The sequence below is a fragment of the Triticum urartu genome, chromosome 2A (assembly GCF_056163025.1).
Source record: "Triticum urartu cultivar PI428250 chromosome 2A, HENAU_Tu73, whole genome shotgun sequence".
Taxonomy (NCBI): domain Eukaryota; kingdom Viridiplantae; phylum Streptophyta; class Magnoliopsida; order Poales; family Poaceae; genus Triticum; species Triticum urartu.
In genome coordinates this window covers 550,508,084-550,532,449 of record NC_141874.1, presented here as the reverse complement: position 1 = coordinate 550,532,449, position 24,366 = coordinate 550,508,084, and the positions used below count along the sequence as shown (strand labels likewise).

The window sequence follows — 24,366 nt, the reverse complement described above, 5'->3', positions numbered from 1 at the left end:
GAGGTTGTAAGGACGCAAGGTTTTACGAGTTCAGGCCCTTCTCGGAAGAAGTAAAAGCCCTACGTCTCGGAGCCCGGAGGCGGTCGACTGGATTATGTGTGTATGAGTTACAGAGGTGCGAACCCTTGTCTTAGAGGAGGGGGGTGGCTTATATAGAGTGCGCCAGGACCCCGGCCGGCCCACGTTACGAAGGGTTCAATGTACATTAAGGTAGGGCGTTACTGATAACGCTAGTAATAAAGTGCTATGATGACCATAAAAGCTACTTAATGACCGACCGTTAGCGTGCGGGGCGCCTTTAAGTCTCCTGGCCGTTGAGTGGTTGGGTCTTGGTCGAGTGTCTTCGAGTCTGTCGAGTGGAACACCTCCAAGTCGATTGAAAGGTGATTTATTTTAGAGGTGTCCTTGGCTAGGGCAGTTAGGACAGGTCCATGACCCTACCCTAGGTTCATAGCTTCATCATTAGCCCCCGAATGGATCGAGGTTTGAGTGGGAAAGGAGTTGAGGACCTCTCCGACTCGTTTTTCATGCCGTGAGCATATCTTGCTTTGGACCAACGGACCCGAGTGATGACAACAACTTCCTTTTCAGTCGCCTTGATCCATTCTTAGTTCTTCGTCGAGTGAGTTTCTTGACCTGTAAGGCTCCGAGTGACGGTGCGGAGGGGATCTTTTAGTCTGACAAGTTTGTTTGCTGCCCGCGGATTTAGTGGGATCTGAATTTTGGGAAGCGCGCGGGACGGGGGAGGCCGCAGTAATCGGATGGGATAGAGCGGAATCGCCTCGATCTCCGTGCCACCTTTTTCGCCACGTATCGCTCGCGCGGTTGTTACGGGATTTGACGGAGCCGTCTGGGCCTACCAGTCAGCCACTCGGAAGCGGCCTCATATAAGGCGTTGGACCAGAGTCCCCCGAACAGTGCGCCCCATTACTTCTTCTCCTCCTCACGCCTCTCTGCTGCGCTCGCTCTCGCTCCAGCGCCACCGCACCGCACGCGTCTCGTCGGCAACAATGGTGAAGGAGAAGACAGCGGCTCTGGAGTGGGCGAAGAAGGCGACGGCGAAATCGAAGGGGAAGGCGACGAGCCGAGGCGGATCTTCCTCGCGGACTGGTCTGCCGAAGGGTTGGATCCAGGGCGACTGGATCCACTCGAGGATCTCCCAAGAAGACCTCGACGACCTGGCCAAGGGAGGGCTGATCCCCTACGACTCGGCGCGGCTTCCGGGGAAGGAATCCGAGCCGCAACCCCGGGAGGGTGAGTGCGTTCTTCTTGCCACCCACGTCGACCGTGGGTTTTCCTTGCCTCCTCATCCTTTCTTCCGAGGGTTTCTGAATTTCTTTGGGGCTCAACTCCATCATTTTACCCCCAACTCAATCGTTTATCTTGCCGCGTTCATTTCCTTGTGTGAGAACTTCTTGGGTTGTCGACCTCACTGGGGTCTTTTGAAGCATATTTTCACTTGTCGCTCCCAGACAGTGAAAAAGGCTAATCCGAGTGACGAGAGGACCCAAGTGATCCAGATGTGTGGGGGTCTTGGCATCCAGACGAGGGGAAAAAGCTCCTTTCCGGCCATGATTCTTCCCGATTCAGTTCGCGGATGGCAGTCGACCTGGTTCTACTGCAAAGACCAGTCGACGCCAGGGCAATCGACTGGCCTCGCTCCCTTTACCATGGACCGAGTGGAAAAACCCTCCCCTTTGAAGGTGCTCCCGGAGGAGAAGGCACACGTGAAGGTGTTGGTCAACCGAGTGGTCCAGCTCATTCGTGACGGGGTCACTAGTATGGATCTCTTGGAGGTCTTCCTTCAGCGGCGCATCCAGCCTCTCCAAGCCCGAGACCACCCGATGTGGATGTATTCGGGTCTAGAAGACTCCACTCGGATCTACCCGGAGGAGGTCGATGACGACACGCTGGAGAAGTGGCTGTCGAGCATTACCGGGAACAAGGACAATCCCAGAGGAGCCAGGAGAGTTCTCCCATTCGACCAGTCGCGTGCACCAGAGCAGGTCTGATTCTGAGTTTTTGCTTGTAATCCGAATTCACTCGCGCTGCTGTCTGTATTGCGTCGACTGACTTTGTTCTCCTTGCTTTCTTTCAGGCCATTACTGAAATGTATTCGATGCCCAACGGGGAGCAAGAGCAAGCTCTGGAAGGCGAGGCGAGTGGTGGCGAAAGTGGCGAGTGGACTTCTGATGGTGAAGGGGATGGTGGAAGTGACGACTCAAGTGATGGGGAAGAAGTCAAGTCGCCTCCTCGCATAGAGAGACGATCCAAGCTTGACCAAGAACGGTTGAGTGCCCGCGACAAGGAAACTGCTCAGGCTGGACAGTCTTCGAAGCGTCCTCGGGTCTCTTCACCAACCCTGACTGAGAAGGCGCCAAAGCACCGCAAAGTTGCAGAGCCGAAGACTCGGAAGGCGCTGCCAAAGATCAAGATCGATATCCCTGTCGCCTCCGCGTGAGTGTCTCTCCTTGTATTCACTCGACGCTCCGCGCTGTTTGTTTTTCTTGTTTTAACTGGACGAACTTTGGAATTGTTAGCGCTGCCACTTCCAGGACCTCAGCTTACAGGGATGATGATGAGGTGATGGAGGATGCGGTCACTTCTAATCCAGGTATGATTTCCGCCATACTATCCTTCTTTGGTCGATTCGACTACATCGTGCATCATTGGGTGACGTGATTTTGGCAATTTGAACTTTGCACAGCTCCCAACATTATTAACCTCCCTGATGATGATGAAGAGCCCGAGAGGTCTTTGACGAGGAAGAGTAGGCGTGCTCCTGCAAGTGAGGCGCTACAGTCGACGCCGAGGGCGGAACCAGTCGTTCAGGGCACTGGTGACGTCAATCGGGGTTCTGTTACCTTCGCGGAGCCCCTGTCGAGTGCCTTGCCTTCTTCTTCGACTGCTCAGGCCCCTGTCGACCCGCCTTCAGTTTTTGCGACCCATCATGTCCCAGAGGACGAGGTGAATGCTGCTAGGGAAGCCATACGCCAGGCGGGCATTATGATGGAGAAGATGAAGATGGTGCGGGACGCCAGCCAAGCCGCCTATGATGCCAGCTCGGCTCTCCAGAGCAACGTTCAGGTTAGTCGGCTATCTGAAGATTCTTTCCGAAAATCTTTGCGTCTGTACACCCACTGGGTGCGTCGATTGAAGTTTTGGACTAGTGGAGACTACGGTGGACTGCTGGCAGTCAACTGTAGTCTTTGTATTTTGCCGAATGTATAAACCGAACTGGTAGTTTGTCTCTTCCACTCGACTTCGGCGGGCCGGTCGAGTGGGATCAGAACCGGTGGGGGCACGCTAAGTGCATCCATTGGGTGTAGTCCCCGAGACTATGGTGCACTGTTGGCAGTCGACTGTAGTCTGAGTTCTACTTTCTTTCTCTCTTTTTTTTTGAACTCGACTTCGGCGGGCCGGTTGAGTGGGATCAGAACCGGTGGGGGCACGCTAAGTGCACCCACTGGGTGTAGTCCCCGAGACTATGGTGGACTGCTGGCAGTCGACCGTAGTCTTAGTATTTATTGCCTTTGTTGTTTTTTTGCTGTAACGATAACTTCTCCCCTTTGATTTCAGAAATCTTGCGATCTTGGAGCTCGCTTTGCTGACTTGGAGAAGCAGCAGATTCAACTGAACCTTGATCTGGAGCTGGCCAGGACAGAGCTGCAAAAGGTCAGAGACGGCGCCGCAGGTAAGACGATTTTGTCGACTGGTTAGTTTTTAGGCTTGAGTACCCTTCTGCTATTTCCGAATCAATCATCATTTCTTTGCAGAAAAACTGAGAGAAGCTCTGGCGAAGAAGGATCAGGACTTGGCTGCTGCCCGTAAGGAGGCCGACGACAAGACCGCTCTGGCCGAACAGAAGCTGGCTTTGGTCGACCAGTTAGAAGAAGAGAATACCAGGCTGAAGACCACTCTGAATGAAGCCAACAGGGAGTGTACACGTTGGAAGAAGGATAACCTCAACCTGAACGAAAAGATGGAAGGCATCGCTCGCAGGAGGGACGATCTGGAGAGCTACTTGAGGAGCCTCGCCAAGAAGTTGTACATCAAGCTTGAAGGTGCACATTCAGTTCCGACTGGTGTTTTTTTGGTGTCGACTCAGTGTATGAAAATTGACTTATCCTTGGATCGTGAATGCAGAGTTTTATCAGAACTTTCAAGAGGAGACTGGGCGGATCGAACCAGGTTTGGATCCAATCAACTCTCCCGTGAAAGATGAAACTGCCATGAATCTGCTCCGACTGGAATCTCGCATCGACGGTGCCGTGGACTACTTGGCTCGACTGAAGGTCGCCATGTCACGGATTGACCCGGCACTTTGGCCAGAGGCTACGCTCCAAAACGATCTCGAGTCTCTGATGACTCGACTTAACGGAATCCCTGACCGAGTGCAGGAGTGCAAGAAGTCTTCTGCTCGGTGTGGCGCTGATGTGGCTCTATCCTTGGTTCGTGTCCACTGCAAGGAGGTGCGACAAGACAAGCTGGCAGCAATCAAGGTCGCCAACACCCAGAAGCATGACTTCGGAACCTTTATGGAGACTTTCATCGCTGCAGCCACTCGGATAGCCGACGGCGTCGACCTAGATGAGTTCGTCGAGCCTGCCAGCCCTCCTCCCGTGGAGTGAACAAACTCTTATGTCCCACCTTAAATTTGCCTCGGAATGCCAAGTGGTTTTTGTAACCGTTAAACTCTGTCGAGCTGGAGGCTCGAGTACTTTGATCTGCGGTCTAGGACCTTTGGATCTTATCTGAACTTGATTTATCGTTGAATATCTTCATGAATTATCTGTCGAGTGGAACTTGTTCTTCACTCGAAATAACTTTGTATTTGTGGTGCAGCTCCGAAGGAGAAGGTAGCAGTCGATTTACACCTCGTCGTCCTTGCGGATTGGGATGTGTTCCGTACTTAGGCGAGCACTGGGCTGCAGCTAAGCCTCCGAGTGGAAGGTCTGCTCTCCACTCGGTAGGATTTTAAAAACTTAGGCGAGTACTGGACTGCAGCTAAGCCCCCGAGTGGGAGGTCTGCTCTCCACTAGGTAGGATTTTTTCAAACTTAGGCGAGTACTGGACTGCAGCTAAGCCCCCGAGTGGGAGGTCTGCTCTCCACTCGGTAGGATTTTTTCAAACTTAGGCGAGCACTGGACTGCAGCTAAGCCCCCGAGTGGGAGGTCTACTCTCCACTCGGTAGGATTTTTTCAAACTTAGGCGAGTACTGGACTGCAGCTAAGCCCCCGAGTGGGAGGTCTGCTCTTCACTCGGTAGGATTTTTTCAAACTTAGGCGAGTACTGGACTGCAGCTAAGCCCCCGAGTGGGAGGTCTGCTCTCTACTCGGTAGGATTTTTTCAAACTTAGGCGAGTACTGGACTGCAGCTAAGCCCCCGAGTGGGAGGTCTGCTCACCACTCGGTAGGATTTTTTTCAAACTTAGGCGAGTACTAGACTGCAGCTAAGCCCCCGAGTGGGGGGTTTGCTCTCCACTCGGTAGGAGTTTTAAACACTTAGGCGAGCACTGGGCTGCAACTAAGCCTCCAAGTGGGAGGTTTGCTCTCCACTCGGTAGGATTTTTAAAAACTTAGGCGAGCACTGGGCTGCAGCTAAGCCTCCGAGTGGGAGTCTGGCTCACCCCTCGATAGGATTTTTAAACACTTAGGCGAGCACTGGGCTGCAGCTAAGCCTCCGAGTGGGAGGTTTGCTCTCCATTCGGTAGGATTTTTAAACACTTAGGCGAGCACTGGGCTGCAGCTAAGCCTCCGAGTGGGAGGTTTGCTCTCCACTCGGTAGGATTTTTAAACACTTAGGTGAGCACTGGGCTGCAGCTAAGCCTCCGAGTGGGAGGTTGCTCTCCACTCGGTAGGATTTTTAAACACTTAGGCGAGCACTGGGCTGCAGCTAAGCCTCCGAGTGGGAGTCGGGCTCACCACTCGGTAGGATTTTTAAACACTTAGGCGAGCACTGGGCTGCAGCTAAGCCTCCGAGTGGGAGTCTGGATCACCACTCGGTAGGATTTTTAAACACTTAGGCAAGCACTGGGCTGCAGCTAAGCCTCCGAGTGGGAGTCTGGCTCGCCACTCGGTAGGATTTTTTTTACAAACCTAGGCGAAACGGATTCGCAGCTAAGCCACCCACTAGGGGATTTCACACGCAAACAAAAGCAACAACAATTATAGGAAAATTTGTAACGCTCTTGTCTTTGATAAATAGACTACATAAGTTTTTCTTATTACATCTCATCCGAGTGAGAATTCAAGTGTGAAAGGGGCGGAGCAGTTCTACATTCCAAGCTCGTGGCTCATCGATCTGGCGATCGACATTGTAAAGGTGATACGCTCCATTGTGGAGGACTATGGTGACGATGAAGGGACCTTCCCAAGTAGGAGCGAGCTTGTGTGGTTTCTGTTGATCCACTCGGAGGACCAAATCTCCTTCTTGGAAGGCTCGACTCTTCACATTTCTGGCATGGAATCGACGCAAGTCTTGCTGATAAATGGTCGATTGGATCATAGCCATTTCTCTTTCTTCTTCCAGGAGGTCGACTGCGTCTTGCCGGGCTTGTTCTGCTTCATCTTCGGTATAAAGCTCGACTCGGGGTGCATTGTGAAGTAGATCACTTGGCAGGACTGCTTCCGCTTCGTAAACCAGAAAGAACGGAGTTCTTCCAGTCGACCGATTCGGGGTAGTCCTAAATCCCCACAGAACCGACGGAAGCTCGTCGACCCAAGCGCCTGCTGCGTGCTTGAGATCAAGCATCAGCCGAGGCTTTAGTCCTTTGAGAATCAGACCATTTTCCCTTTCTGCTTGTCCATTCGACTGGGGGTGGGCGACCGATGCGTAGTCGACTCGTGTGCCTTGAGAGGCGCAAAAAGCTCTGAACTTGTCTGAATCAAAGTTTGACCCATTATCAGTGATGATGCTATACGGGACTCCATATCTGAATGTTAACTCTCTGACGAAACTGATAGCAGTGCAAGCATCAAGATTCTTGATAGGCTTAGCTTCAATCCATTTGGTAAACTTGTCGACTGCCACAAGCACATGTGTGAAACCGCTCCTGCCTGTTCTCAATGGGCCAACCATGTCCAGTCCCCAAACAGTGAAGGGCCAGACGAGTGGAATGGTCTTCAGGGCTGATGCAGGCTTGTGCGACATGTTGGAGTAGAACTGGCACCCTTCACACTTGTCGACTATCTCTTTTGCCATTTCATTCGCTCTTGGCCAGTAAAATCCCGCTCGGTATGCTTTAGCCACAATGGTCCGAGAGGACGCATGATGACCACAGGTCCCCGAGTGGATATCATCAAGGATTATCTGACCTTCTTCTGGTGTTATACACTTCTGACCGACTCCAGTCGCGCTTTCTCTATACAACTGTCCCTTTATGACTGTAAAGGCCTTGAATCGACGAACGATCTGTCGAGCCTCTTCTTCGTTCTCCGGGAGTTCCTTTCTCAGGATATACGTGATGTACGGTATCGTCCAGTCAGGGGTGATTGCCAAAACTTCCATGATTAGGTCGACCACTGCCGGAATTTCAACTTCAGTCGGATCTGTGGCACTCTTTGGCTGCGGGGCTTCATCTGTAAAAGGATCTTCTTGGACTGATGGCGAGTGGATGTGTTCCAAAAACACATTGCTGGGGATGGCTTCTCTCTTGGAGCCTATCTTTGCCAAATCATCAGCCGCTTGATTTTTCAGTCGGGGGATGTGATGAAGCTCTAACCCCTCGAATTTCTTCTCTAACTTTCTCACTACATTGCAATAACCAGTCATAGCTGGACTTCTGACGTCCCATTCTTTCATCACCTGATTAACCACCAAATCTGAGTCGCCATAGACCATGAGGCAACGGACGCCGAGTGAAATGGCCATGCGCAACCCATACAAAAGTGCTTCATATTCTGCTTCGTTATTGGAGGAATCGAAGTGAATCCGGAGAACATATCTGAGCTTATCTCCTCGGGGGGAAACCAATACTACCCCAGCACCGGAACCATCCAGCATCTTAGATCCATCGAAGAACATGGTCCAGTGCTCCGAGTGAACTTGAGTCGGAAGTTGCTGTTCGATCCACTCGGCGACGAAATCTGCAATTGCTTGGGACTTGATAGCTTTCTTTGCCTCAAACTTGATATCTAGGGGAAGAAGTTCAATCGCCCATTTGGCCACTCGACCAGTTGCATCTCTGTTGTGCAAAATCTCTGATAGTGGAGCGTCGCTGACGACTGTAATGGAATGATCAGAGAAGTAATGTGCAACCTTCTTCATGGTCATATAAATCCCATATACAAACTTCTGGTAATGAGGATATCTTTGCTTTGAAGGAGTCAAAACTTCAGAAACATAATATACTGGGCGCTGAACTTTGAAGGCCTTTTCTTCTTCTTCTCGCTCAACCGTAAGTACTGTACTGACAACTTGTCCTGTGGCTGCAATGTAAATCAGCAAAGGCTCCTTGCTGGTTGGGGCAGCAAGCACCGGCTGGGTGGAGAGCAGAGCTTTGAGCTCTATAAACGCTGCATCAGCTTCTGGAGTCCACTCGAACTTGTCGGACTTCTTCATCAGTCGGTAAAGAGGCAATGCCTTTTCACCGAGGCGAGAGATGAATCGACTTAAAGCGGCCAAGCATCCTGTAAGCTTCTGGACGTCATGCACACGCACAGGACGTTTCATCCGGAGTATAGTACCAATTTTTTCAGGATTGGCGTCGATTCCCCGTTCGGAAACGAGAAAACCGAGTAACTTCCCACCTGGAACTCCGAATGTGCACTTTGACGGATTGAGCTTGATATCATACCTCCTGAGGTTGGCAAAGGTTTCAGCAAGGTCAGTCAGCAGGTCGGAACCCTTCCGTGACTTGACCACAATATCATCCATGTATGCCTCCACATTCCGACTGATTTGAGTGAGCAAACACTTCTGAATCATCCTCATGAACGTGGCTCCGGCATTCTTGAGGCCGAACGGCATGGTGACATAACAAAAGCACCCGAATGGAGTGATGAAAGCTGTTTTGATCTCGTCGGGCCCGTACAGATGGATCTGATGGTACCCAGAATAGGCGTCTAGAAAAGACAAACGCTCACATCCCGCAGTCGAGTCGACTATCTGGTCGATGCGGGGGAGAGGAAAATGATCTTTCGGGCAGGCCCGATTGATATGCTTGAAATCAATGCACATGCGAAGTGACTTGTCCTTCTTGGGGACCATGACTACATTGGCTAGCCACTCAGAGTGGTAAATTTCTCGGATGAACTCCGCTGCTAAGAGCCGAGCCACCTCCTTGCCAATGGCCTTCCTCTTCTGGACAGCGGACCGTCGAAGATGTTCTTTCACAGGTTTAAATTTTGGGTCGACTCGTAGACGGTGCTCAGCCAGCCCCCTGGGAACTCCAAGCATGTCAGCAGGCTTCCATGCGAAGATGTCCCAGTTCTCACGGAGGAACTGGATGAGCGCTTCTTCCTATTTGGAGTCGACCGTCGTTGAGATGTGAGTCGGAGCAGCGTTTGGATCGGTCGGGTGAATGTGAGCTGCCTTCGTTTCACCGGACGACTGAAAAGCTAATTCTGAAGCAGGCTTCTTAGCTCGTAGCAACTCACTCGGATCTGCAGTCTTCTGATACTCTTGCAGCTCGACCACCGCCATCTGAGCGTCAGCAATCTTTGAGCCTTTCTGAAAACACTCTTCTGCTTTCTTCCGATTGCCTGTAACAATGATCACACCTTTGGGAACAGGCATCTTCAATTTGAGATACACATAACATGGTCGAGCCATGAAGCGTGCATAAGCTGGCCTGCCCAAAATAGCGTGATAAGCACTTTGGAAATCCACAACTTCGAATGTCAACTTTTCCTTGCGGTAATTCTTGGAATCACCGAAAACCACATCAAGAGCAATTTGGCCGAGTGACTCAGCTTTCTTTCCAGGAATGACTCCATGGAAACTCATGTTACTGGTGCTGAGCCTGGACATCGGAATGCCCATCCCTTTCAATGTTTCTGCATACAGTATGTTCAAACCACTTCCTCCATCCATCAGGACTTTGGTCAGTCGAGTGCCTTCGACAACTGGGTCGACCACCAGAGCTTGCCTCCCAGGGGTGGCAATGTGCGTAGGGTGATCAGACTGGTCGAATGTGATGGCAGTCTGGGACCACTTCAGATAATTGGGTGTTGCCGGAGCAACCATATTTACCTCATGGTTAATAACCTTCAGTCGACTTTTGCTCTCAACATCAGCAAAAATCATCAGGGTGGAATTGACCTGGGGGTACCCATCGTCACTGTCTTCCTTGTCCTCAACTTTGTCTGACTCCTTTTCCTTATCTTTGGACTGCTTGCCCTGAAACTGCTGGATCAGAAGCCGACACTGTCGAGTGGTATGCTTTGGGTAAATGAGTTTACCCTCTTCATCTTTCTTGGTGTGGATGTGACACGGTATATCCAAAACATCATTTTCATCTTGGTCTTTAACTTTCTTGGGGTTCCAAGGTCCTTTGGGTTTTCCCTTAAATTTTCCCTGGGTTACGGCCAGGGCCTCCCCAGGAGCGGCTGGCTCGGCTTTCCGCTTCTGTTTCCGACTGGAATTTCCTACGGTTTCCTGGGCGACTGCTTTATGCTTGCCACTCCGGAGTCAATCCTCATCTTCACCATTAGCGTATTTGGTGGCAATCTCCATCATCCGATTCAGAGACATCTCTCCGGTTCGACCGAACTTCAGATTCAATTCTCTGTACTTAACGCCTTCTTTAAAGGCACAAACTGCTTGATGATCTGGTACATTTTCAACTGTGTGATGCAATGTGATCCATCTCTGGATGTAATCCCTCAGAGTTTCATTCGGTTTCTGCACGCAAGACCGCAATTCCGTAAGGCCTGCAGGTCGCTTGCATGTTCCTTCAAATGTGGTGACAAACACTTGGAAGAGATCCTCCCAAGTGTAAATGCTGCTGGGTGCTAACTGATTCAGCCACGCTCTGGCCAAGCCTTCTAACATGAGAGGCAGGTGCTTCATGGCTACCTCATCGTTCCCACCGCCAATCTGGATAGCCACTCGGTAATCTTCGAGCCAAGTATCGGGCTTGGACTCACCGGTGAACTTACTAACTCCAGTCGCCAACCTGAAATTGGGAGGAATTACAGCGGCTCTGATGGCTCGACTGAAACACTCTGGCCCTGAAGCATGTACTCTGCTACTGGTAGGCGCATCTCTATCGTGGCCTTCTCTGTGAGCTCTATTCCTGTCGACCAAACCTTGAACGAGAATGGATCTTGCATCAAAGCCTGGTTCCCTGGGGTCGACTGGAATTCTCCGCCCAACACTATGAGGGCGTCTGTCCTCCTGCTGTCGAGGCACATATGATCCACTCCTCGGGGGAGGGGTTGGCACTCGACGTCTATCATCACGATCGAATCGGTGATCATACTGCTCATCCCTTCTGTACTGATCATGCCGGTCTCCACGTCCCTCACGCCTCGGAGGCGATCTTGGGCTGTGAGCCGACTGGACTGTATCCGCTGCAACGGATCGACTGTGGATCCTGTTCCGCGACTGAGAAACAGCGGAATTCTGGTCTCCCGCTGCCCGGAGCAACGCTCTGATTTGCAACAAGCCTCTGCCAGCCTCTGACTGGGAGGGCTGAATCGACTCTGCTATACGGGCCGCAGCCGCCAAATTCTGAATCGGAGTACGATATACCTGCGGGGGCGGAAGGAGTTGACGTCGACTGGATTCTGGAGCCCGTTGACGCGCTCGCTCATCGAGTATTCGCTGGAGATTCTCCAGTCGAGTGCGCTCGGCCAAGTTAGCCAAGCGCGCGTCCTCCAAGGCTCGGGCCTCGGGGGTTTCTCCAACGATAGGAGAGTGGAGTGCATTCATGTTCCGGCGGCGAAGTTCCTCCCGTTGCAACGACGTGAGAGGCTTGGGGAGATACTCCTCGTGAGGACGCGACGGGTCGCCCCCATCCGCGCCTTCGTCAGCGCGGGGGAAACCGGGAGGACTGTGTGGCCCATCGATCACCAGAACCTCTGCAGCTGGGTCACTGCTGTCGCATTCGGATGCGGTCTCTGAGGAGCCAGTCGACAGGTCGAACAGGCCGTAGAGGGATTCGTCGGGTTCGATTGCTGCGACTTGTGGGGTGGCCGACTGGCGGGCCACCGCATGCCTCACCAACCTCTGAAGCCTCGACCGACCGGAGGGCTTGCGCCGGCGAGAAACAGGGCGGGGAGATGCCATGGGAGCCGACCGATACTAGGTCGATGGCTGCCGCAGGAGGACACCACGGAGCATGCGCGAAAGTGCATCGCCCCGCGGACGGGAAGCGCGTCGACGTCGAGTGGAGCCTCCTGAAGCCAAGCGGAGTCGTCGGCGATGAACGTGAGCGCGCCGAGACGGATCTCGCGGCCCTCCACCAAAGCTCCGCTCGAAACCATGATCAAGGAGATCGGAAAAAATCGCAACTTCTCAAACTAGGCGCTAAGACTCCTGGCCCCACGGTGGGCGCCAACTGTCGTGGTTCTAACTCTGACAGTGATGTAGGGGGGTAAGTATGGAGAGGCGAGGTCTTAGCTATGGAGAGGTTGTAAGGACGCAAGGTTTTACGAGTTCAGGCCCTTCTCGGAAGAAGTAAAAGCCCTACGTCTCGGAGCCCGGAGGCGGTCGACTGGATTATGTGTGTATGAGTTACAGAGGTGCGAACCCTTGTCTCGGAGGAGGGGGTGGCTTATATAGAGTGCGCCAGGACCCCGGCCGGCCCACGTTACGAAGGGTTCAATGTACATTAAGGTAGGGCGTTAATGATAACGCTAGTAATAAAGTGCTATGATGACCATAAAAGCTACTTAATGACCGACCGTTAGTGTGCGGGGCGCCTTTAGGTCTCCTGGCCGTCGAGTGGTTGGGTCTTGGTCGAGTGTCTTCGAGTCTGTCGAGTGAAACACCTCCAAGTCGATTGAAAGGTGATTTATTCTAGAGGTGTCCTTGGGTAGGGCAGTTAGGACAGGTCCATGACCCTACCCTAGGTTCATAGCTTCATCAGTCCCTCCAGCGTCGGTACATTGCCGGAGGTTCGCGATAGCCTTGTCCGGCGGCTGCCTGCCACTCGCGGAGGAGCCTCTCTGCCTCCTGCTGCGCTATGCGGAGGGCCGCCACGACCACTGCTCACATGGCCTTTGGAGCCATGGCGGCGGTCTTGCCGCATCCGGCGTTCACGGAGCAGTCGCTAAGCGACCACTCCTCACCGATCTTAGCGAGCTCGCCGTGAAGGCGGCAACGACGCCTGGTGGCCTTCTTCGCGGTGGTCCGGAGCGGTCAAGTGCCCACGCGGCTGCGAAGTCTGGGTCGTTCTGGACCCATTCTGGCGCCACATCACTCTTGGCGAACGCGGAGCGGCGACCGGCAGCGCACCGGTCGTACCTCGTCTGCCGCCTCGCCGCGCGCTCCGCCTCGGAGACCACGGCCTGAGAGCCGGAGGCATCGCGGTAACCGTCTCCTCCGAGGTAGTGGACGATGCGGCCATGCGCCTTCGCGATCGCGGGCTGCAGCTCCTCCTTCACGCCACGATGTTGGAGGCATGGCGGAGCGACGTACCGCAGGGAGGACGCTGGCTCGTCCTTGATGTGGCGCCTGGTTTGGACACCGCGGTTGCGCGGGGGCAGGGGCGACGATGGCTCGTCTTTGACGCGGCATCCAATGTGGATGTCGCGGTTGCACGGGTGCGAGATGGGCTCGTCGTTTACCGGATGGAGCGGGGACGTCGGCTCGCGCTTCACGTGGTTGTGCGGCGGGGACGATAGCTCCAACATGACGTGCGTTGGTGATGGCCCCATCTGACGGAGCGAATGCTCCGTCAGCAACTCGATCCGACGGACGAATTCTTCGTCTGTCACCGTGGCCTCATAGAGGAGGCGGGGCCGATGCGACAACGACTGCTCCGGTTGTTCCTGCGCGGCCTGGTCCTCGTCCTCGCTGGAGGAGATGCCGATCTCCTCTTGGGTGGAGGAGCCGACCGCTGTGGATGCCGAAGGGCCCGGAGAGCGATGGCAGCGGCGCCGAGACCCACCGGAGGAAGAGCTTCCGCCGACGCCGCCTGCCGGGGCAGAGCACCATGACTTCGGCATCGCTTCTGGCATCGGAGAGGAGGAAGGGCTCGGTGAGGTGCGTGACAGGGAGGCGGAGCGGGGCGTTACTCGGGGAAAGGGTGTTGCGGCTCTGTGCTTCGCCGGAGCACGGATTATATACCCGTGGCCAGGCTAGGTGAAGGGGCAGTCAGCCGGTTTCAATGCGGCGCAACAACCAGAGTTGATTCCTCAGGAAGCTGCGCCCGCATTGAAGCGGCGGTTGCCAAGAAGTGACGTCGGTCAGCGCCGCCCTCCCTCCGGTCACATCGCGCGGCATCAATGTCAGCCGTTGCTTGCTCTGGGACGGCATGAATGTAGGACGGTAAGCGGCGTGTTCATCAAAAGAAAAGCGCGTGAGAGGCGGGTGGGGGGTTTGGATGGGTTAGGACGGTCAGACGCGGGCTTGAGAACGGTCCAAAGCACCCTACAGACGATACATATCCATGTTGAATGATTTTTACGGTCCGAATAGATGTGGGTGGTTTGCCGGTCAGTCTTGAAGATGAAGTGAGGCCAGATGAAATCAAGATTCCCTTCGCAACCCCTTCGTTGCACCAGTGCATATTTCAGAAACAAAAATATATATCATTGATGAGCAGTGCCATTCGTACGTAAAAGTTGTACGTACTTTTTACGCACACTACACCCAGCACCATCAGCGTATGGTTAGCAAAGATCACGGGTTGGTTGCAATCTACTCCGTACAGTTTGCGTAGGAATAGCATTACCGATCATTGATGGATTCGGTCTACGCCGGTATTGTCTAATGCCAGTGTGATCGGAGGACTCGACCGAGAGCATGTGACGAGGACGCGCTTACATGCATGGCTACTTGCTCAGTTGGTGGGCACTTGTTTACTCACTCGGAGCTCAACTGCTGCAGTGCTGCTGCTGCTACGAATCTGCGTTGGATCGCTCCTACGCCCACGCCCAGTGCTTGCTTGTACAGTATATAAGGACAGGGGCTGCATCCATCCCCTTCACAAAATCATCACAAGCCACTTCCTGCCTCTAGACACCCACGCCAACTGCGGAAGATCGATCAGTAGCTACCCAAACCGATTTCGATTCTAGCCTCGCTTCAACGCGAACATTTTTCTCATTGATAGGGAACATCTGCCGAACCAGCAGCGCCCAAAATGAAGGTGAGGAACTTATTCAGTTTCTGCTCCCATTCTCGTGTTGCTTTGTTTAGCACCTAGCTTAATTTTGAGCAAGCAATACATTACTCTGAAGCTGAAGCATACCACTGATCGATTGTTTTTCTCCTTCTTCTTGTTGCAGCAAAAGATTGTCATCCAGTTGAGCTTGTCGTGCGACAAACGACGGTCCAAAGCACTGACAATGGCCGCCAGAGCAGCCGGGGTGACGTCGATGGAGATTACCGGCGACGCCAGGGACCAGCTGGAGGTTGTCGGCGACGGCGTCGACCCGGTGTGCCTCGTCAGCTGCCTCCGCAAGAAGCTCGGCCACGCCCAAATCATCAAGGTGGAGGAAGTGAAGAAGCCGGAGGAGAAGAAGGATGAGCCGAAGCCAGAGCCCGTGCACCCGCCGCCCTACTTCTTCTACCCGCCCAGCTGCTCCTACTACCCCCACCAGTATCCGCTGTACTTCTGACCATGTAACTGCCGGACCATGCATGTAGCTGCAAGAGAGCGATTTTTACGTGCTTTAATTTTGATTTTTGTCAGCAACTACAAATAGCTACATGCGCGCGTGTTTATTAATTCATTGAAAGAAATGAAAAAGACGAGAGATACTGTATCAATATATTTACGAGTTCGCCTGGGTAATTTCCAGTTTGAAATCGAAGCAAACTCCATGGTTATATGATTCTCAGTTCTCAGGCGCTTGCTTCTTGGTGAAGATGAAGTTCATTCATAAACCACATGTGACATGTGGTTTGGGGCTGGGCCATGTGCCCGATGTGTAGGGTGACTGGTGAGGACGAGGAGCCAAACAGGACAGCACGATAGTACATACGTCATCTGCAAGTGCAAGAAAAGGTAGGACGTCACACCATGATGTCCTCAGCCCCCCATTGTGACGAATGCCATCTAATCATATGATCGGCTAATAATTCGAGTTGATCCATGTAACCGCGGTCCCGTAAAAACTGAATAAGATCTGCACTGTCAAAACCCATAGTTTCAGGTCTGCAGCGATTTCATAGAGTTTCATAGGAAAAGAGACTCAAAATTCTTCACCGATTTCACAGCAGTCGAGTGGCCCTCTACCTTCCTTTCAATGTTCTTACAGTGGCCTGGTTTTCTTCGGCCCGGTTTTCTTCGTCTTGCTGCATCAGTTAGTGGGGTGGGCCGGGTCAACGACGAGAGTAGAGTAACCAAATTACTGACCACAAGCTCGTGACGGTAACAAAAGTACAAGACTGTTGGCATCAGATTGTCCACATCCCCACAATTCCCAATTCTAAACAAAAGTATTGGCCACCAACTGCAGAGATGGAGGGAGCACGGCAACCAGACTGCTCTATCGATCGGGATTTAGGAATGTTTGCTCTCTAGAGTAAACTTCGAGCTCCTAATACTAGCTTTACTGAATAGTTGGAAATCCAAATACAACCAGAGCAACCAATTCCACAACATAACTATAGGAGCCCGGAAATGACAGACCGCGCAGTAATTAGAGTGCTGCGCAGTTGCTCTGGTTTTACATTTACAGCAGAAATAGAACTACAACCTAACAAATTAACCGTGAGAAGAGTCAGACTGTAAACCAGTACTGAAGTAGTCTCTGGTGACTTTGTCTGAATTTCTTACTATTGTACACACCTAGTAGAGTAGTAGTAGTATCTTCAACCGTATCTTTGCAAAGAAGTAAGATGGTCAAAGTTGTGAATATGTCGACTAACTTCAGGGCCCAAAGAAGAATTGGATCAAGCGTTCATGAAAATGTCACCGCTGAACACAATGGCCAATTTAATGGTGTAGACGTGTAGTTGGCAACGTTTCCTATTGTTTGCTAAGGACGTACCGCTGTCTGAAATATAATTGAGTTTGTGGACCATCGGAATTTGCAGATTATGACAGCTAGGCCATCATATATTGATCATTTGCCGATTATGAACGCTAGGGCATGTTCAACGCCGACCCTCAAACCGTCCATATATATTCGGATCATGATGCCTGTACGTGTTGTGGCATCCAACGCGTGCATGTATTGATTCGCAGGGCGACCAGACGCAATTTCTCTCGCATACCGAAGAAAAATATGTGTAGGTGGGTGGGTAGGTGGGTGGGTGGGGGGGGGGGGGGGCTTTGCTGGCTTCTGGATCGCTGCCACATTGAAGCAGCACGCCGACCGAGAGAACCACCCGCGCCGCTTCACGGTGCAGGCGACTGCTCCGCGTTCAAATAACACCACGACTGTCCATCTGTTCCTCTGCCGCCCACATTAATGCATGTGGTTGCCGACAATCCTACTCCGGAGCCATCCGTCCGTTCCTCTGCCGCCCACCATTACCATTCGCCCGGTATATACTAAACTGCATCCCAGCCATAGCCGCATTCATCCTCCTATGGTCCCTTTGTCCTCTTCCGCACCACTCCAACCATGCCCTCCTCGCGCTCCAAAGCTCTCTAGGACAGACTGTCGTCGGAGCAGAAGGAGATGGCCGCCATTTACATGGACATGGTGTGCGAGGAACGGGAGGAGCAGATCCAGGAGGCGTAGGCCGACGCCGCCTACAACCTCCAGCTTCTCCAGGAGCACCAGCATGCGGAGGAGCGGCTCAATGCCGGCAGGAAGATCATGCCGGGCGGACATGGCGGAGCAAGCGGAGCTACTCGAGTCGTGGCGCTCCGCCCGTGAGATCAGCCTCGCCAGCTGGCGGTACCGCTAGCGTAAGGCGAAACTCGAGGTTGCTTACAAGGAGTTCAACAAGGCGGCGGACGAGGTGTGGAGCAAGACCGGCAAGGAGGAGGACATCGTCGGCTCCGCCCCGGTCGCGCCCCACCGCCACGACCACAAAGCCGTCACGTCCGTGGGCGTCGCCGGCAACAAGGAAGAGTAGTGCATGGTAAGTCACTGCTGCTCGGGTCCCAAGAAGGCCACCACTCCTTCCCTCCCATTGAAGCCAAGTTTGGTGGGCCGAACATCGTTGGCCGATTAGCCGCTTGGTGGCAAGGTGGAGGCGGACAACTTCACTTTCCGGGGCTCTGGACGCAGAAGTTAGGGAGGCGGAGCTAGAGAGCGCCGAGGCGAAACTGAAGAAGGCGAAGTTTCAGTTCTCAGGGCTCATGGCTCATGGCTGGACACGGGGAACGGGCACCGGTAATCATTTAGATTATGTAAATTAATTATACCTCCAGAGTCGGGCTCATTTTTAGTTGAAGTATGTCTAAAATGTGATGAATTGCATCATGTTTATATGAAATCCGTTGTGTTTGCACGATTCTCTTCCGGTTTACATGAAAATCCGGCCCTGTTTACACGAATTTTGTCCGTTTAGTCCGGATAGTATTTGAAATGTGTGCGGACATCGTTGGATGACCGCCTCCGCATTCATGCCCGTGGACCGGTCTTCCTTGTCTATAGACGGATGTAGGAGAAAATTTACGGGTTGGCGTTGAAGATGCCCTAAATCATCATATATTGATTCACAATACCGGCGCCATGAGTCCAAGAAAGGTCCATGGTTGTCTCAATAATGTCACGGTTGCTTCAATGCTTAAATCATTGAAAGAACACAATCATATGTAAGTACACATGACACAATGATACATATAACAATAAGTTGATGAATAGGCACTATCCCATATATGAAAAAGAAATGATTTTTTTAATAAATGAGCTACTCCCTCCGTTCGCAAATATAAGATGTTTTGGATATTTTAATATTGACTGAAATGAGTAAACAAAGACACTACAACATGTGTATGCACATCTAATTCAGAAAAAATTAGAACATCTTATATTTGTGAACTGAAAGAGCAACATATTTGTTTAACCAGATTTGCCAGAATATATATTGTCTATGTGAGGATACGTGGTTGGGTAATGCCACTCTCTAGAAACAATATTAAGCCTTGTAATGTATTGCTCACGACAAAAAGTGATATGCTCGCGCAATTTTTGAGCACATCATCGCTTAACATTCATCTTCGACTGGATTTGGTCGCCCCCCGCCTTGTGCCATGACATACCCTCTTGGGGTGTGACTAGTTGGGGTCCAGCTGACACAAGACTGTAAAAATTTACAAGCAGTTAAAACATTCATCAATGTTTATCACAAAAGAAGTTTAGAACCTTTTAAATTTGTTTACTATTTTTTCAGATGTTACTGTTCAGATGCGCCGCTGGAAGTCCTGAAATAAATTTAGAAATAAATACGAGTACGAGGACTTAAACCCTGATGGACTGAGATACCACAGTCCCTCTAACCATTCAACCATGATTACCGTTTCATGCTAATATGTTAATGTTAAGTAACCGATCCATCGACTGGGTCTAGGTGGTTATGTCCGCAACCGCGTCTTCGGAGAAGCCTGCAACGTACGTGGCCAATCGACAATAATTGGGTGGGTCGCCTCATCCTGGAATTAAGATCTCGTCATTGTTTAATGTTTCTCCGATTGGAAAATTCAAGGAGAACATGTGACTGTGATCAGGACGCGCTTACCTCTACTTGACCATTAGGGCACTTGTATTAGTCTACTCACTGCGAGCTCAACTGCCCACTGCGTGCATGTGTATAAGGCAGCTATCCCCTTCACCAAATCATCACAAGCTAGACACTTGGCTCATTTGCATCTGCAAAAGATCGATCAGTTGCTACCCAGACCATTCTAATCATATTGTATTAGGTTATAGCTTGTGATCTGCAAAAGTGTGATAATATACAAAACTTCATTTATTAGGTTATAGAATCATATTGTATTGAGACATGTGATGTTACAGTAACTAGCTAAGTTACTGAAACTACATCTCTCCTCATTAAATCATTGCTACATAAGCAAAATTGCTGAGTTGGACTTGATGTTATTGCTGAAGTTACTTCCATTGTGGCTAGTCTTACATAGTTAGATGTACACGTGTTTATTGATTCATTGGAATTGGAAGAAATAAAAAGGCAAACGCCGAGGTTATGTGAATCTTAGTACTGAGTCGCTTGAGAAACAAAATCAGGGATTTCAATCGCTTACTTCTTGGCGAAGGGTGAAGTTCACAGATGAGATGTGGATTGGGGGTTGGTGCCTGTGCATGTGCAGCTTCGTATGGTGAGGACGAGGAGTCAAACATCACAACTGATAGTGCGTCGGCCCCACATAGTGTAGTGACGGAGTATGTCATCTACAGTCCATATGATTATTTTTATATGAACCTAATCATATGATGATTTGGCGATAATACTGGCTGTATATCCGGTAAACCAGCAAATGGAAATGAACAGTCAAACATTCCATCCGAGTAAGACCAAAATATAGTTTGAGCTATGTATGCTCAAAATATCTGAATAATCATATGAGATCGCCATTTGGACAGGAGAATGGTTATCTGAACAAACATTTCGACAGGACCATGGATTCTTCTGATGAAAAAAGATACACACTGTTGAGTGGCCCTCCTGCTGTCCTTTTCTTTGATTTACAGTGGCCATCTCTCAAGGTTCTTAGAGTGATCTGGTTTTCTTCGTTTTATGTTAAATTAGTGCCTTTGTCCCCTCTTTTTGAAAAAAATTAGTGCCTTTGTGGGTATGCGAGGGCGACGAGCGGAGTAACCAAACTGCTGACCAGAAATTCATAAGAACAACAGAAGTGCAAGATTGTCGGCATCAGATTGTCCCCATCTCCATAATTCCCAACTGTAAACAAAAAGATTAGCCACCTGCTGCAGAGATCGAGCACGGCAATCAATCAGACGGGTCTATTTTCTATAAGAAAGTGTACAACTTCTGTTCTAGCTACCCCATTTCTACGCGTTTTATTTTCTTATAGGAAGCACCGTCTAGTCATCATATTTTTTTCTTCAATAAAGGACTTTTCATTGAATAGATATATCGAGGTGATACAATCGTATTGAAAGAAAGCCCGGCCTCTACATAGCTAGATGCACACAGCCAAAAAGTCCAAAACACCCTAAAAATAAGCGTATATATTTAAGCTCTACAAGGTCTTTGCCTTTTCTCCTGAGTGCTGGCAAAATCACCATCGTACATATAGTATCTATCGAGAGATTCATCATGTACGAATCAAGAGTTTTACGTCAAGTTTTTTAATCGGACATGCTAGCATTCACCTGACCAATGGAGCCGTGTGCGTCGACTGCATCCACTTCCGTCATATCCGTTTCTGATCGGACGGCCCGTAACCATCTCCACACCATTGCAACTTGGCCCCTGTTGCAAAGCAAAGAATGCAACAAGATCATTGTTGCAAAGGCTTCTCCTCCGCGGTTGATTCCAGCACTCTATTAGCAGTCGTTTTACCACCACCGCTGCTTTCCCATCGTCCACGACCACCTATGCGAGCCTGGTGAACTACGCTCTCGTCATATTCCGTCGCCGTAGGCCTCACCCCGCTTAGAATTAAGGGTGAGCGCCACGGCCGCTGTGGAATGGATCTAACGGCCTGCATCGGCAGTTGCCAGCCGTGCCCCGCGTTCTGTGCACGCCCGCGTGGTCCGACACATGCCCATCCGATGGTTCGGTGCCCTTGTGTGTGCTCCTCCGATGAGGCGTTGCGCGCTCCGTTGCAACGACTGTGTTGCAAATGGCGGCGGTGAACAAGGGCAGCGATAGCTAAGATGATTTTTGCTTTGCACAATTGCAAGACGGCTCTTGTTGCACGAGCCACAGAGCTTTTTTTGCAACAAGGATCCTGTTATGGGATGTTTCTGCAACAAGGATCATGTTGCAATCAACGCGTGTGTAGATTGAATCGGATGGCTCGCGACCCAACGATCTTTAAAGAGACCACCCGGCCCATGCATAGCATGCCCCTTTTAATTAGCACATAGGGAATTCATGTATGAGGCGATACCATCATGTGGAGATATTTGAGCACGTAGGCGGTTGATATAACAAGCGAAGAGGCTCTTGTGTCACTCCTGGTGGGCGACCTGGGAGCAACGCAAAACATATACTAGTGTCATTGCCGCAGTAGTGCCTTGCATTTGGTGGTGGCTAGTGGCATCACTACATCGGGGTGGCTGCTGGGTGTGAACCTAATGAGCAGTGCGGTAGTAACTCCAACCGGCAAATCATGGTGACACGATAAATTCCAGGGTGCGGGACAGAGCGATCAGCAGCTCCCCTAGTAGGGTTCCCTTGCGGGGATGTGCCGCTCGCCTTGATCTGAGGCAATGCTTCTATGGTCTGGCCTCTATCTGTTTCATGGTGGCTTCGTGATTTTGTCATTTAAGCTTAGCTTTGAGTAGGAGGAGGGGCTTGTCCTTTTCCTCCGTGAAAAACGAGGCACATTTGTGTGGACCATTCTAGGGACATGAGTATTTCCTGGATGTTCTTAAGGATGCTAAGCCCATCAAGCTACACCTATGCTGCTTAGGTGAAGACCAGTGCAAGGTAATTGGTGAAGAGATAGCGCGGCTTCTGGTGACATGCTACATCATGAATTGTATCATCCCGAGTGGCTGGCTAATCCGATTCTCGTCTTCAAAAAATGGGAAGTGGGGGATTGGCTTCAACTATATTACTTTGAACAAAGTGTGTTCGAAAGATCCCTTCACCCTGTCATGAATCACCAGTTGATTGACTCAATCGCAGCTTGTGAAGCGCTCAGCCTCCTGAGAACCTACCCGGGCAATCATGAGATCTAGCAATTTTCCTCCTTCATCCGTCTGTGGAGAGGGGTGGCTAGTCCATGGACATGGAAGTGGGAGGTTCCATCCAGGCGTAGCCGCATACATTTTAATAATAGTTCGAATCAACCGAACGAAATTCATGCGAAGATGACACTTTTCATTAAAATTTGGACATAATTTACGCAAAATGGTGGCGGTCTTGCCGCAACAGGCGTTCGCGAAGCATTCGCTAAGCAATCACTCCTCGCCGATCTTGACGAGCTCGCCGTCAAGGCGGCGACGGCGCCTGACGGCTGTCTCCGTGGTGGTCCGGAGCGGTCGAGCGCCCACACGGCAGCGAAGTCCAGGTCGCTCTGGACCCATTCCGGCGCCATGTCGCTCTTGGTGAATGCGGAGCGGCGACCAGCATTGCGCCGATCATACCTCGCCTGCCGTCTCACCGCGCACTCCGCCTCGGAGACCACGGCCTGAGAGCCAGAGGCATCGGCGTAACCGCCTCCTCCGAGGTAGTGCAGGATGCGGCCACGTGCCTTCGCGGTTGCCGGTGGCAACTCCTCCTTGACGTCGCAGCGTTGGAGGCATGGTGGTGTGCCGTACCGCGACGAGGACGCTAGCTCGTCCTTGACGTGGCGCCTGGTCTAGACGCCGCGGTTGCGCGGGGGCGGGGGCGACGAAAGCTCGTTCTTGACGCGGCGTCCGATCTGGATGTTGCAGTTGCGCGGGGGCGAGACGGGCTCGTCGTATACCAGATGGAGCGGGGACGGTGGCTCGCGCTTCACGCGGTTGTGTGGCGGGGATGACGGCTCAACCTTCATGCACGCTAGCGATGACAGGATGGCCCCATTTGACGAAGGGAATGCTCCGTCAGCAGCTCGATCTGACGGACGAATTTGTCCGTCACCGCGGCCTCTGAGAGGAGATAGGCCACTACGGCGGCTGCTGCTCCAACTGTTGTGGCGGGGCCCGGTCCTCCTCCTCGCTGGAGGAGATGGCCCAGAGAGCGCCGGCGGCGGTTCCAAGTACCACCAGAGGTAGAGCTTCTGCCGACGCCGCCTGCCGGCGCGGAACACCATGACTTCGGCATCGCTTCTGGGATCGGAGAGGAGGAAGGGCTCGGCGAGGTGGGTGACGGAGAGGCAGAGCGCGGCGTTGCTCGGGGAGGGGTGTTGCGGCTCTGTGCTTTGCTAGAGCACAACTTATATACCAGCGGCTAGGCCAAGCGAAGGGGCGGTTAGCCTGCTTCAATGCGGTGCAGCGACCGGAGTTGGTTCCTCGGGAAGCTGCGCCAGCATTGAGGCGGCGACTGTCGAGAATTCACATCGGTCAGCGCCGCCCTCCCCCGGTTATATCGCGCGGCATCAATGCCGGCCGCTGCGTGCTTTGGGGCGGCATGATTGTGGCGCGGTAAGCGGCGCGTGCAGAACTTTCTTTGTAGTCCTTGTGATAGAGGCTAAGGTGTCCCGATGTT

The 24,366-nt window shown here is 51.8% G+C and overlaps 2 protein-coding genes across 3 annotated transcripts in view; both read left to right on the top strand.

Annotated features, from left to right (window-relative positions):
- LOC125541453 (heavy metal-associated isoprenylated plant protein 46-like) overlaps positions 1-15,910 on the top strand; it is a 39,693-nt gene extending 23,783 nt beyond the window's left edge. The window contains exons 1-2 of one of the 2 annotated variants that reach the window (XM_048704865.2): positions 15,124-15,262; positions 15,402-15,910. In XM_048704865.2, the coding sequence (XP_048560822.1) occupies positions 15,257-15,262; positions 15,402-15,734 (339 nt within the window). In that variant the 5' untranslated portion in view covers positions 15,124-15,256 and the 3' untranslated portion in view covers positions 15,735-15,910. Of the gene's footprint in view, positions 1-15,123; positions 15,263-15,401 lie in introns of those variants that run through there. The other variant, XM_087544346.1, reaches the window with a different exon arrangement.
- LOC125533619 (heavy metal-associated isoprenylated plant protein 47) overlaps positions 15,124-24,366 on the top strand; it is a 35,071-nt gene continuing 25,828 nt past the window's right edge. Inside the window, exon 1 of the mRNA XM_087544345.1 lies at positions 15,124-15,262. Coding sequence (XP_087400471.1) covers positions 15,257-15,262 — 6 coding nt within the window. The 5' untranslated portion in view covers positions 15,124-15,256. The remainder of the gene's footprint in view (positions 15,263-24,366) is intronic.